The sequence below is a fragment of the Perna viridis genome, chromosome 3 (genome assembly GCF_037379345.1).
Source record: "Perna viridis isolate PV_CMFRI_1.1 ecotype Kerala chromosome 3, ASM3737934v1, whole genome shotgun sequence".
Lineage (NCBI taxonomy): Eukaryota > Metazoa > Mollusca > Bivalvia > Mytilida > Mytilidae > Perna > Perna viridis.
In genome coordinates, this window is record NC_142447.1 from 6786080 (window position 1) to 6801458 (window position 15379).

The 15379-nt window shown below is 34.1% G+C and overlaps 1 protein-coding gene across 3 annotated transcripts; it reads right to left on the bottom strand.

The window, feature by feature from the left end:
• Positions 1 to 2889, bottom strand: LOC148620830 (hippocalcin-like protein 1). 3 transcript variants are annotated; one of them, XM_088574662.1, is made up of 4 exons: positions 2635 to 2889; positions 1549 to 1666; positions 852 to 1121; positions 1 to 456 (listed from the first exon to the last, which is right to left on the bottom strand). In XM_088574662.1, exons 2-4 carry the CDS (start codon positions 1654 to 1656, stop codon positions 265 to 267), a joined length of 570 nt encoding a protein of 189 aa, XP_088430788.1. In that variant the 5' UTR covers positions 1657 to 1666; positions 2635 to 2889; the 3' UTR covers positions 1 to 264. The 3 variants fall into 3 exon arrangements, with proteins under 3 accessions (XP_088430788.1, XP_088430789.1, XP_088430790.1); XM_088574663.1 differs by having other exon boundaries at positions 1549 to 1678; XM_088574664.1 differs by lacking the exon at positions 1549 to 1666.
• Between the last annotated feature and the right edge of the window lie 12490 nt (positions 2890 to 15379).

The following is a 15379-nucleotide window of genomic DNA, read 5'->3' on the forward strand; positions in this document are numbered from 1 at the left end:
TACATGTTCAATCTGGATATTTTAAATTGTAAAAAATCAAGCTGGAGTTGAATATTGAAACTACAAAACATGTAAAGACAAATCTTATACTAGTTCAATCAAACATAATCTTATCCAACACTCTAGTATGTGCCATGCTAAATAAGATGAAAGGTTCTTGTTTAAGAACGGAGTTCACATATTCAATTTCTTTGGTAAAAAGTTTCATTATATATAAATGGCTCAGAATAATCTTTCTTGCATGCGGGAAAAAAAGGATAAATTTTATGTTTCTTCTTCCGTTTCCGTTGTTCTGCAGAAAATAGAGAATAACACCGGATCCTCCAACATGGTGGAAATGAATTCTTGTTTTGAAAGTTTTTCATCATGATTTTTATCACAGCATTCAAACATCTTCTCGGCAATTTCCTCGGGCGTTGGGTCATTGCTGCTGCCCCCTTTGTAGTCTAAGGCACTCTAAAATACAAAAAAAAAAACGTTTTTGAACTGCTAATCATAATATGAGGTAGGTTTAACCCCCCTTCAAAAAAAAAAAACAAAACAAAACAAAACAAAAAAATACAAACAAACAAACAAAAAACCAAAACCAAAACCTGAATAAAAACCTGAATATTTTTTTCATGAATATGATAGCACCCATATAGCATCCATTTCAAAATCTGAGTAAAATTTGACTGTCTGCGATACTGAACTTTGACTTATGACCTTGAAATCAACTTATAAGCACGTAATATGTCGCTATGTTTTATCAAAAAGTTGAAAGATGTACTAGTATTCAAAATGGTGTTAAGAACGGGAGGAAAGGAAAAAAAACGAGAATAATTGAAGATCCTTCCACAACAGTACAATACCTTGTATATTTTTATCATTTCTGATCGTTCTATGGTACCATTGCCATCAATGTCAAACAAATCGAACATCCATTCGAGTCTCTCTTGATGGTTACTGGTACATTCATGGTTCAAAAACAACAGAAATTCCTTGAAATTGACTCTCCCACTTCTATCTTTGTCTGCCGCCCTGAAATAATGCTGGGCAATTTTGTCGGTGTTGTCTTTGTAAAATCCATATAAGAAGTCGTTAAAATCTGAGGTATCCATGTGCCCGTCGGGATTCATTTTCTGCAATATTTCATATGAAACAAGATATGTTGTGTATTGACAAGCATAGCTACAAGGTGTAACACTATTAGAGACAGCAACCATTTGATTTTCGGGAGATGGGTATGGATTTTTTTCTGAGAGAAACTTATTTTTCGCCATCTACGAAAAAAAAAGCTTTAGCCCTTCCCTCCTGAAAATCAAATGGTTGCTGCTTTATATGCAAGAAATTGCAATAATGACACTATAATACAGTATAGAAAATAATTTAAGAGTTTCATGTCTAAGATTGGTGGTTGTTTCGCAATCTTACAAAGAAAAAAAAAACAATGGAGAAGTCACCAAATCACCAAAAAAAAAAAAAAAAAAATGTCCATGAAAAAGAGTAGATTTAAGCACAAAAGTTAGACTCAACAAAATCCTTGACTACAATGCAGCATGTGGATACCATGAAGTCTTTGTAGAAGTCCATTATGTGTTGCTTCCGGAACTGCGTGTGTTCTTCTAAGTATTTCATATCCTCTTTTGGTATCGACTTCCGTAGTTGATTTCCCATAGCATATTTTCTAAAATGTACACTTTGAAACCGTATATCAATTAAGTTATTTAGATTAAAATCATATTCCTTTTCTGTGTGTAGAAAAAAAGTTCATTAGTCAAGACGTGAGATTTTGAATTTAGGTCAACAAAAAAATCATTATCTCAGTTGTGTAAAAAATTAAAATGTGGTTCGTATCACATGTATTGTTTCACAGGTTCTCTATTATTGTAGTCCGATATGCTTTAAGAGTGTTTGTACGTGTGTGTGTGTTTGTTATTTACGGACTTCCTGTCATGGCATTTGTAAATTAATTGTTTTGAGAACCATTACATTGTATCCCCCGTGTACACAGAAAAAAACCGTAACCTACGTTTTCATATTCATGATAAAAAAACATATGATAGACCCGTAGCAAACTTTCTGTCGTTTGGGGTGTGGTGGTACGGTTTGTCTTTAACAACAAGCGTCTTCTCTACTTCTTCTTCTTAATTAACTTAATCTGCCACGACGGGGAGGGGCATATGATTTGTTCCAATATTATTCTGTGTATTAACATTCAATTTCATGCCTCCAGTGTTCTAGGATTCTTATTTCCCGTAATCCGGGGCAAGTGAAATTTGGGTCAGGGAAAGTTAGGTACTTAGTTACACTTTCCCGTGGCAAGTTGAAAACTTCATATGCTGTTTTCCAAAGGATTACTTAGTTACACTTTCCCGTGGCAAGTTGAAAACTTCATATGCTGTTTTCCAAAGGAAACCTCAATTTCTGAAAAATCATTGAACACTGGCCTCCTCAGTATTATTTGTCAAATAAATTGTGAGGACATGAGAAAAGAGGTAAATAATTTCCAATTAACGTTTCATTCTTGTAACACTTCAAGCATTAACTGCTTATCACAGTTATTGTATGTGATGCCTGACATGCGGTTGTAGGGTTATGGCGTATGGATGAATAGGATTAGACGAAATTAATGAAGAAAAAATTCGAACTTACTTGGTGATGATCGATCAATCTTCAATCACAACAAACTGGAGTCACTTAAGCATTATCAGTTATCAAATAAATAAAAATCACTAATTCGACACGACACTTTCTTTTGCGTTTCGCACGTGCCTTTCTGTAATGCACTTGCCAGAAATTAGTTGACAGATTTATATCTATATTGTTTACTGAGGTTCAATGAAATGCTATACTTTACAGACAACTAAGTCGTTCCTAATGATAGCTTGTACTAATATTTGATTTATGTTTGAGTCAGGAATTTAATAATATCACAAAACAGGAAATGTTATTACATACTTCAAACCCCGGATACAAAATGTAATGTCAAGACAGTGTGTAAAAAAAAGAAAAAAAAAGAAAAAGTAGTTTGTCTGAACTAATTTAGGTTTCGTACGTTTTGTAGAAGGAGAAAACCCAAAAGTTCGGCGTTGGGTAATTCATATGACCCTCGAAGCCTGAATACCGTTAGTTGCTCAGCTCAGATATCGAGAAGGGGAGATACACCTCGTGACAGATTGACTGACCTACGATCATTACGTCCATCCTGTAAGATAACAAACATTTTATTAGCGCAGGGGTGGGGTGTGAGCCTGGGATCATTAAAGAAATAAAATAAATGTTCATAATTTTAGAGAAAAAAGTCATCCATTAGACAAAAAATGATAACTATATTTTCCACATTACTTTAACAAGGCAGTTTTTTTTTCAAATACAAATATTTGATTTCGGTTGTGGCAGAATGTTAAAAAAAATCTTCATCGACATCGAATCCCATGTACCCGTCAGGATAAAACAGTCGGTATCTAAGCGTATAAAGGTCCTATGTAATTCAAATATAGAACCAAATAATTTAGAGTTTGAGTCGTAAGTATCTATTTTTAAGTCGCTAATATTGTTAGCGACTTCTTGAACGTATCGGTAAACATTGATTATTACCCAGTTCCTGATTCTGGCACAGGAGCTCGTCACTAGACTATATAGGCCATATAGGCTAGAAACCACTAATTCCACTTCCTATAGGCTTCTATGCTAATTTCACAATATTCGATGGCTTCTCTGGACTTTACCTTAACTTTAACCTGCAGATGACTATATATCAGCATGATTCTACATATGTCAGCTCACAATCCTCAGAATGGCATGTGGGGTTAGCAGACTTGCAGTGCAGTACTGGTCACCGGAAGTGAAGGGTCTATAAATAGCATGGGAAATCCCAGTGTTTTCACAAGATAGGGGTATATTTAGAAACCATTATGGAGATTAGGCTTCACATCATAAAATGTACAGAAATGTTTTTCCTTTCAGAAACTGTTTAAATTTTTAAAATAAGATGAGAACTTTTTTCACAGCACTATGAGGAACAGGGGTAATTTCTGCGTAGGACTATTTTTGCGTACGTTCCAAATGCTCATTGGTTGAATTGGTGGTCTGTAACGTATACATTTAGCAGGGCACCGATATCTATGCAAATTCATTGTCATTTGTTTAATCTGTTTCCTAATCTGGTTCCTGGTCAATATCATAAGCGACCCAAAGATCGCTAAAATGTACCTCTTTTAAGAATATCATACCCATGTCTATGTATTTTTTTTTTCGCTTGTATGAGAATGGGAAGTTTACAATAAAAGATGAAACGATCGATAAGCATTAAATTTTAGGTAACATTGCCCAGTTTCCGATTCAAACACAGGGGCTCGTTTCAAATTGACTATATAGGTATATACATTATCAACGCCCCGGTATCTTTAAATACCAATTGCCAGTTGTAAAATCTGGTTCCTGGTAACCAGCTGATTTGATTGAAAACATTCGAGTCATCGTGGTTACTAAAAAGTAATCATGTCAAAGGAACAAGATTCTAGCGAAAGTCACCCGATTTTAAAGCATATCGCATTCGTGCCATTTCGGATTGAAAGCAAGCCAAAATCAGTGGCAGAGAATATTTGACGATTAGCGACTTTGAAGCGTCAGTCTTTGATTTAATATTAGGACAGTAATTTCTCAAATATACATGATTCTGCCATAACTTAGGTTTATTTGTTTGTGTTTTTTTCAAATCACGTCACGTGTGGGTCCGAGTGTCGAAAGAATAGGCCTGCAGTAGCACAAAGCTTGTCGAAAAAGGCGACTAAATAGTGCTCAGAACCCTGGTGGGAGGACGGGGCTATGGCGCACTGCCGACAGAGCAACTGGGTTTTGTGCCCCAGGTGGTGGAATGGGGCACCCCTGGCGTGTTATATACTGGGGTCGTTAGGCCATAATATGGATAATCAAACCGCAAACCAAAGCGGTGCATCGTGTTGGGAAAAATGCCATGTTCCTCGCACGTTCCTCGCACCCTTCTGTGGTATTCTATCGGATTAAGAACCATTGGGCTCCGCAACAGGAGGTAAAATTGTCCCACCCTGCCCACATTTCCCTATTCACAGTGGCAATAAAATTTGCCGACCCCATCCTTGTACGGGGCGCCGAATGGGACTTGATCTTTTTGTAATCAAAATTGACTTCCGTCACAACAAAATCATTTTTGTCGTACAAAACTATGTTACACAGACTTGTTTTATGATCACTTCAATTTTGTAATGACGAAATTCATTTTTTGAGACATAATTCAATTTTGTGTCACAAAAGTAAATCCTGTGTCACAAATGTCAATTCTGTGTCACAAAATTCATTTCTGTGTCACAAAATTCGATTTTCTAAGATAAAAATTTAATTCTATGTCACAAAATTCAATCCTGTGTCACAAAATTCTATTCTGTGAGACTTAATTCAATTTTGTGTCACAAAAGTCAATTTTGTATGCAAATTAGTTTACAGAACCCTTTGGATATGCAAATGAATTCAAAATGTGCAGCATCATGTACACGTGTATTACATATTTAAAGCATTCACTGCAATACAGTGGATAAGGTACGAATGTGCACGGTTATAATAAAGCACACAAGTGAGAGAAATATCGGATATCGTAATCGTATAACCGACTGTGTCACTTAATCTTGAATCTAAAGGTAGATTATTTGAGCGGGAAACGAAAGTTAGACACGTACTATGTCGGTTTTTCATCTCGCCCGACTTGTACCACTCAACCGAATTTCTTGTGTCATACATCAATAGAATCTGAATGAAATAAGGAATCTATTTTTATCTGGCAAAAAATCGTGAGGGATACATGTAGTGGAACAAAATAATCTTTCGCCGACTTTGACAGATTAACAAATTTCACCGCACAACACATTTCTGATATGATTTTCTTGGCTAATCTGACATTTCATTTCTTTTTTCAGCAAAATTTGGGACGAATACATTAATACAAATTATCTTGTCATATTTTAACAAATTTGGTTGCTGTTAACAGGCCGGGCAAAATCATTTTGTAGTTGAGTTGAAAGATGTCAGGAAATGATCACGTGATTCACCAGGAGAAATCCCAATAAAACGAAAGTAGAAAAATTGCGTATTTTAAAACCTGTTTTATCAAACAAATCTCATAGAAAACATATAATAGCAATTCTAGTCATTTCAAAACAGTTTTACTGTAGAATGCAACTTAAAAGATTTTTTTTTTAATTTCATTTAAAACGGCCTTAACTGTCGTGCGTTGCTCGAAGTAATCGGAAACCTGCGATTACTATATTAAATGAGAAACCTTTTTACAAAATCGTGATGAGAGAATTCATTTGCATATTCAGATTAAGAACCATTGGGCTCCGCAACAGGAGGTAAAATTGTCCCACCCTGCCCACATTTCCCTATTCACAGTGGCAATAAAATTTGCCGACCCCATCCTTGTACGGGGCGCCGAATGGGACTTGATCTTTTTGTAATCAAAATTGACTTCCGTCACAACAAAATCATTTTTGTCGTACAAAACTATGTTACACAGACTTGTTTTATGATCACTTCAATTTTGTAATGACGAAATTCATTTTTTGAGACATAATTCAATTTTGTGTCACAAAAGTCAATTCTGTGTCACAAATGTCAATTCTGTGTCACAAAATTCATTTCTGTGTCACACAGTTCAATTTTCTAAGATAAAAATTCAATTCTATGTCACAAAATTCAATCCTGTGTCACAAAATTCTATTCTGTGAGACTTAATTCAATTTTGTGTCACAAAAGTCAATTTTGTATGCAAATTAGTTTACAGAACCCTTTGGATATGCAAATTTCATTTAAAACGGCCTTAACTGTCGTGCGTTGCTCGAAGTAATCGGAAACCTGCGATTACTATATTAAATGAGAAACCTTTTTACAAAATCGTGATGAGAGAATTCATTTGCATATTCAAAGGATTTGAATACAAAATTGACTTTTGTGACACAAAATTTAATTTTGTGACACTAAATTGAATTTTGTCCCACGGAATTGACCTTTGTGACACAAAATTGAAAATTTGTAGTACGTTATAAATTTCGTTAATCTGAATTCATTTTTATTGAACAGAATTCACTTTTGTCTGTACGAAATTGAATTTTGAGTACAAAACCACAAGAGTCCCATTCGGCACCCCGTACCTTGTTCCTATCCTATTTTTCATTTCATCATCACTTCATGTTTATTTCATCATCACTTCATGTTTATTTCATCATCATTTTCATGTTCATCGCCTGACTATAGCTGAAATGTTGCTGCTCGGGCGTTAAACCCCAACAATCGATCAATCAATCTTTAAACCACACGTCATTAAGGATATATTACACGTTTTAAAACGTGACAACACGTAGAACGATCACGACACAGCTATTTATAAATGAATTTTGCACTCTACATGTATATGGTTATAACAGAGATGTTTAATCATGATTGTTGCTCCCTTTACTACAAGGACTGAAATCACAATTAGTGCCGCCTTTACGGCCATGACAGAAAAATCAACAGGGTTTAACTTATGTATGGTTAACTGATCTATCCGCCTGAAATGTTGTTGACCTGTTCTCTCTGAAAAACGATTTTTCTATTTACATGATATGCATTTATTTGTTTTAATATTCCACATATGAGCAGCAATCAAAGTTTTAATAATTTGTTTTAAAAAAGGAAGTATAATTATTATCACAGTTTTACATTCAGACCCATATGGACTTCAATCTAGATTGATATTTGGCTAATCCTGATCTATTTTCAGCAACAATTATTTTATTCTTTATTTGTCTCGTTTTCAGTTCAATGATTGTAAAATGAATTAGTGATATTTGATATTATGACCAGACATAGATACGTCGATATGGATGACAAACCTTTACTGTTCTTATGCGGTATATATTTTTATTTCGCGTGGTATAAACCCTAACAGCAACCTGTCTCGTGCCTTGTAGTATGTTATCAAAAATAAATTACAGCGCAATACATGATTGTAGTATAAAAGGCTTCAGGGACCATTTCATTATTTTAATCATTTCAGGAATGATTGTTATATATTTTCGGTCTATGTGGAAATAACCTCAATCATGTGGTACACACTAAATAACCTGCATAGCCCAAAATAGACCGAAAAAGTATAAACAGTCATTCCTTGAAATTTAAATTTAGTATCAAAATTCAACGACTAAATCATTGAAAAATATTGATAGCGCAGCGGACAGGTATCAAAAAGTGCTTTAGTTTTCGAGTTTAATGGGCCTAGAGGGTATACTGCTATATCATATGTCAATGGAAAGATACATCAATGTAGTTTTTGAATATCGTACTTATCAAAGTGAAAAACGATAAAGTTTTCTGCTATTTTGCATTAATTAGAGGAGGGGTCAAAGATCAATCGACCCCAATACACTTTGATAAGTAATTTAAGTAAAATCATTTATTGTAGGTATTAGGAAACAAGTAAAATGTAAAGGTCATATGTATACAATTTCAAAAATGTAATAAAGAATTTTTTCCGACAAAAGTGGACTATTTAATCACAAAACAAAATTGCCCCTAAAAATGGTTGCATTTTAGTGCATTTTCGATGATTAAGAGATAATAAGACACCATAGAATATTACAATGTACATCTAAATATTCTTTACTGAATAACAAATAAAATATACACAACGTTCATGCTCCGAGTTTTTAGTGGAGTCCGAGTTGCTCATTTGCTTTTGTTACTTTGTATGCATAATTTTAATTACTTCATGTTCTTTGTTGTGTATGTCTGTTTTCCATGTCTGGTCTTTGTCCCTGGATTACATTCTTTTGAATACCGAATACTGAATGCGGTGGGTTTTTTAACATGCATAAATCACCTTCTGTCTGATTTTTATAAGACTGCTACTTAAGTAGTCAATTTTTGTCGGAAAAAGTTCTTTTTTACATTTTTGAAATTCTATACATATGATCTTTACATGTTACTTGTTTTCCGATACTTAAAATGAACGCTTTCACTGAAGTCACTTATCACAGTGTATCGTGGTCGATTGATCTTTGGACCCTCCTCTAATTAATGCAAAATAGCAGAAAACATTACCACTTTTCAGTTAGAAAAGAATGATATTTAAAAACTACGTTGATTTATCTTTCAATTGGCATATGATATAGCCGTATACACTCTAGGTATATATACAGTCATATGCAAACTTTGGTCTATGAGATGACAGAGAAATTTTTTATCCAATCAGAAACTATTTAGTGCAGGTAACTATTTATAATATGTGACAATATCTAGCCTGTAACGTCTAAGCTGCAAGTATGTATATCTATGTCTGATGTGTCACACCCCCAAAAAGGCTACACATAGTTATTTTTTACGAAGTTGCTTTATTATAGGTCTTTATGATGAAATGTGTAATTATTCATTCCAATCTGTCTGCTCGTAGGAGATAATCCATATTGAAAATCCAACCGTTTCTATTGTATTTTAGTGTCATTTACATTTATCGTCCTTAATTTTGAATTCCATGTGGTTTTCATCTCCTAAGAACAAGGGTTATACGAAGACCACATGTTAATTTCTGTTTACTATTATATTTTAAACAAAAAATATCAAAAATAAAAATATGTAGGTTTTCCAACCATGAATTACATTTTGCATGAATCTTATCTTAAGTCTACTTAATAACTTGTAACTATATCTAATCTGTAACCGTGTGCTACTTGTAACTTTGTATAACTTGTAGAAATGTCTTATCTGTAACTATGTGCTTCTTGTAATTACATATATATTGTAACCTTAACTATATCTCAAAATAAAACAAGTTTGAGAAAATATATATTTTAGATCCTATGCTGTTTCTAGATTTGACGTGGATCAAAGAATGCAAACGGATGTCAAAATGCTCCATCAACTGATGCAAAAATGCGTGTTGGCGCTATGGAATGGAATTAGCTTGATTATATCTTCAATTAGCCTTACTTCATTCCACAAATCAGATACTTTAACATACTTTGACATTTTTGCCATTACTACAACTAAGTAGCCATCCTTTTAATTCTTATAGCGCCCACATTAACAGTCCATTTCCTGAAAATAAGCAAGTTATTGACAAATACAATTACAAGTGTTTTCAGTATTTGTCGGGCGTTGACTCTGTCAAAAGATGAAGTATTCTACGATATGCCAGGTTTTGGGTTAAAATAAAAGGTCCATAATGATATCTAAAACGCGTTCCTTTTAATGTACATGTAGCAAAGCGAAACATACGTGAAGATTCAAAACGTTTGGCAAATCCATATTTCTTTACTAAGTTTGGCTTTATGGAGCTCAGATAGCTTCATTCAAAATGTATTGCATTTTAGTTTCAATATACAGAGTCTTTTTTTAAACAATGCTGCAAAGTGGTTACTTCCTTTGTGCGAGTTAAATAATTAAAAGATTGAATAAGGATGCAAGCGTTGCAATATTCATAAAAATAAAATAACTTGATTTTAGGTTGCAGGTAATCCATTTTGTTTTGTTGCGATATGTTTGTTCCATTACATTGTTTTATTTCGTTTCAATTTGTTCCGTTAAGTTTCGATTTAATTTCGTTACGATTCATTTCGTTTTATTTCTATTCCGTTTCACTGTTTATATGTTCCCTTTTTATATGGCGTTCTCATATCACAACTCATACATTATGCCAAAGGTAGTCGAAACCATGAGGACTTTTTGTATCGTGCTAGACTTTCAACAACTAGACTTCTGGAATAGGTATATGTTGCTACAAGATCAAAGTCATGACTACAAAGAAGTTTTATGGTTGTCATCATGAACTCGTGGCTCGTAATAGTGTATCAAACTGCACCATGAGAACCGATTTGTTTAATTTATCATAGTTTTCTCTTTATCTTTCGTTTACCCAGGGCTTAACGTGTTATGAGCAACTCGGCGGGTGTTTGTAGAAAAGGCAGAGGACGCATACCCTATCAGTGCACCTGATCTTTGCTCCCAGTTTCTTTTGGAGTCCGGCTCATTCACTTTTGGTTCTTTGGTTATTTCATGTTTTTTTTTTTTAATTTGTTAGTTTAATTTTATAGGCATCACAAATTCGGTCACGTGACTGTATCCGACACTGAAGTATAAACATGTCACGTGTAGGAGGCTCACCCTGTAATTTTCATTGCACTTGTAAGAAAATTCTCAATTTTATTGATATGAATTAGTAACTTTTAAAAATAAATAGTTTATAAAATGACACCCTTTGATACCAATGAGTTATTTGAGTTGAAAGTCGTTATCAATAATTTCGAAATGCGCAACAAAATTCAGCGAGCTCATTGACAAGGATATCATACCGGTCACTGATTTATGATGATCTTTTAAAATAACCAAAAAAAAAAAAAAAAAGAATCGTCAAATTAACACAATTTGTTTTTAAACTTGCGAGTGTCAATCTTAATCGTTGGAAAGGAATATTAGTCATTGACCCTTTTAAAAAAAAATAAGGTACAAAGCGCTGTCAACATTGATAGTTGTGGAGTTTTGGTGGTGGTATCCGTGATCACAATCGTCAAACTTTGCAAAATCCAAATAAGAAATACACTTACATGTACGACTGCTAACAGACTGCTTTGATACATTAGTGCAGGTGCTGTTTTAGTTGTTGTCTTTGTATTAAATACCTGGTCATGTTGTTCCATGCAATGATTTGATATTTCTTGTTAATTAAAACAATGTCGTGTTGGGCTTTGCTTGTAGAAACGACAACATACTGATTACATTGTATCAAACAGAACATTGTAGACAGAGTTTTTTTTCAAGTTTTATTGTGTTTTTGGCGCCTGATGATATGTAACAAACGTAGCAATGACAAATTTTCGTACGGTGTATCCGATAGAAAATTCATTTTAAAATATTTTTTTCTTGAATAATTATCCATTATAATGGAGCATGGTTTATAGCATCAAGCTAAATAGAAAGATATCTTATTTTTATAAGAAATAACAAATAATTGTGAATTTACACAATGATTATTGATATTTGCAATATGTATATGATTGATATTTTTGAATTCTATTTTTTTAATGAATGTTTATGGTACGATCTTATAGATAACAAAATTTTACAAAAAAAAATCGGTAACCCATTGTCTGTACGAAATTTCTCTCCTTTATATAAATTATAAAGTTTGTGATTGGCTAAACGGATAAAGAGACAAATGAATGTCATCGTAAAGTAGGCTTCTCTATGAATTCAGAGTGTTGCATATTTCAAAGTGATACTGGTTTATTCGAGTTGCTCATTTGCTTTTGTTACTTTGTATGTATGATTTTAGTTACTTCATGTTCTTTGTTGTGTATGTCTGTTTTTCCATGTCTGGTCTTTGTCGCTGGATTACATTCTTTTGATCATCGCAATAATCTTGGTTCCCTTGATTACTCTTTCATATCAGAAAGGTTAAAACACGGTCATATGGTATTAATTAATGTGCATTAAAATGTCAGGAGGGTATACTGATCATTTTAACGGCCATGATGATGCTCAATGGAATAAACACAATAGAGAAGTGATATTGCTTTCAACATTGTTAATGCCCTCGACTGCGGCTTAGGGCATTATCAAAGTTTCAGGCAAAATTATTGTCCCGTTGCATGGCAGCCAATTTATCACGGTAAAGCCCTATATATAAGTAACTATTATGTACATCTTTTGGAAATGGTCGTTTGAACGGTTAACTCAGCTGTTTTAGAAAATCTCGTTCATTCTCGTTGGTCGAGACAGCACCCATGCGTTTAACAACTTGTTTCTTCAATGGCCTGATAATATCTCTGTTTGTAAAGTAGTGACATACGTCACTATCACCGCTAATGAAAGCTTGGGCGTTTGTATGTATACTCTGCTTTGTCACTTGCATATATACCTGTTGGTATTCATGGTTGGGAAGATGACTCACCAAGGTCTTGCTTACTTTGGGTGTGTGTATAAGCCGATACTTCGTAAGGAATTGTATGAAGAACCGATAGCCTGGACTACATTTCTCCAGGAAGTGATGGGTATAATTTTCAATTAAAATATTAACATTAAAATAATTGAACGTCTAATAAATGATAAAAATAATACCCTTTTTATCAATAAAAGAACAGTGTTCTATACACATGCGCAAAACGAATGAAGTTCATGTTGTGGTATATTTACAACAGTCTTTAAGTGTTGTGACATGAATCAATTACGACGGTTATTTTTCTGAAGAGGTTTTATTTCTTCTGTTACTATTTTCATTCAGTAGTAATTTGAAACTCACAATACGTGAAAAATCTAATTTTGATAAAGTAATGAAAGTTAAGGACTTAATGCGTACAAACCAATTACTTTCCAATATTTCGTTCAGACATGAAAAGACCTACGAAAGCCTGACATGCTTAAAATTTCTTCATATCGATTTTTTCTTGCTCTAAAATGTAATTGTAAAAAACTTAACAAATTGGCAATGTTAAGCTACAACTTATTCATTGCAGTTGGATTAAAACATCTTATTATATAGTGTTTTAGCAGTGTTTTAGCCACTTGAATTATATAAAGAAAAAAATCACCAAGACACAGTTTTAAAGAAAAGATACTAAATTATTTTGATATGTTCGGTTACACTAAAAAGAGATATCTCACTTGATAAACAATAAAACTCGCCTAATATCACGTGCATCGGTTTTGGTACCCCCTATTTATGATTATCGATATTTTCAGATTTTCAGATGGAATCATTCTGCCTTCAACAATTGTACATCATCATCAGAAGAGATAAATAAAGGCAAGTAAAATTGAAAATAAACTAGACTAGTTGCAATCTAGTCAAGATATAATATGATAGAGTGCAACAAACACTTGACAGAATGTGATAAGATGCAACCAAAACTGTTCAGAAAGTAATTAAGTGCAACAAACACTGTACAGAATGTGGTAAAGTGCAACCAACACTGTACAGAATGTGATAAGGCGCAACCGACACTACAGAATGCGGTAAGGTGCAACCAACACTGTACAGAATGTGGTAAGGTGCAACAAACACTGTACAGAATGTGGTAATGTGCAATCAACACTGTACAGAATGTGGTAATGTGCAACCAACACTGTACAGAATGTGGTAAAGTGGAACCAACACTGTACAGAATGTGGTAAAGTGGAACCAACACTGCACATAATGTAATAAAGTACAACCAGCATTGAATATAATGTAATAAAGTGCAAACAGCACTTGACAGAATTCAATTAGTGCGACCAACACTGATGAACACTATATGTGATGAAGCACTGGACAGATTGTGATAAGATGCAGCCAGCACTGAATATAATGTAATAAAGTGCAACTTCCACTGGACAAAATGTGATGAAATGCAACTACCTCGGACTGATTGTGAACAAGTGCAATCTGCGCTGGACAGATTGTGATAAGTACAACCTGCACTGGACAAAATGCAAATAAGATGCAGCCAGAACTGTACAGAATGTGACAAAGTGCAACCAACACTGAATAGAATATCAGAAAGTGCAACCTGCACTTGACAGATTGTGATAAAGTGCAACCTGCACTGGACAAATGGTGATAAAGTGCTACCAGCAGTGGACAAATTGTGATAAGTGAAACCAGCACTGGACCGATTGTGATTAATGCAACCTGCACTGAACAAAATGTGATTAAGTTTAGCCAGAACTGGACAGAATGTGATAAGTGCAACACGGAATAGAATGTAGAAAGTTGTAGTAAATCCGGACAGAATATGGTTAGTTGTCATCAACACCGGACATAATGTGGTAAGTTATAATAAATACCAGATAGAATTTGATAAGTTGTAATCCACACCGGACAAAATATGGTAAGTTGTAATTTATACCTGACAGAATGTGGTAACTTAAAGTTGTAATCAGCACCAGACAGAATGTGGTAAGATGTAATCAACAATGGCCAGAATGTGGTAAGATGTAATCAACAATGGCCAGAATGTGGTAAGTTGTAATTAACGCTGGATAGAATGTAGTACATGTAAGTTGTAATACATTCTGGACAGAATATGGTTAATTGTAATCAACACCGGACAGGATTTGGTAAGTTGTAATCAACACCGGACAGGATTTGGTAAGTTGTAATCAATACCAGGCAGAATGTCGTAAGTTGTAATTGACACCGGACATAATGTGGTGAATTGTAATCAACACGGGACAGAATGTGGTAAATCATAATCAATACCGGACAGAATGTGGTAAGTTGTAATAAACACAAGACAGAATGTGGTAAATTATAATCAATACCGGACAGAATGTGGTAAGTTTTAATCAACACCAGGCAGAACGTGGTAAGTTGTAATAAACACCAGACAGAATGTTATAAATTGTTATCGACACC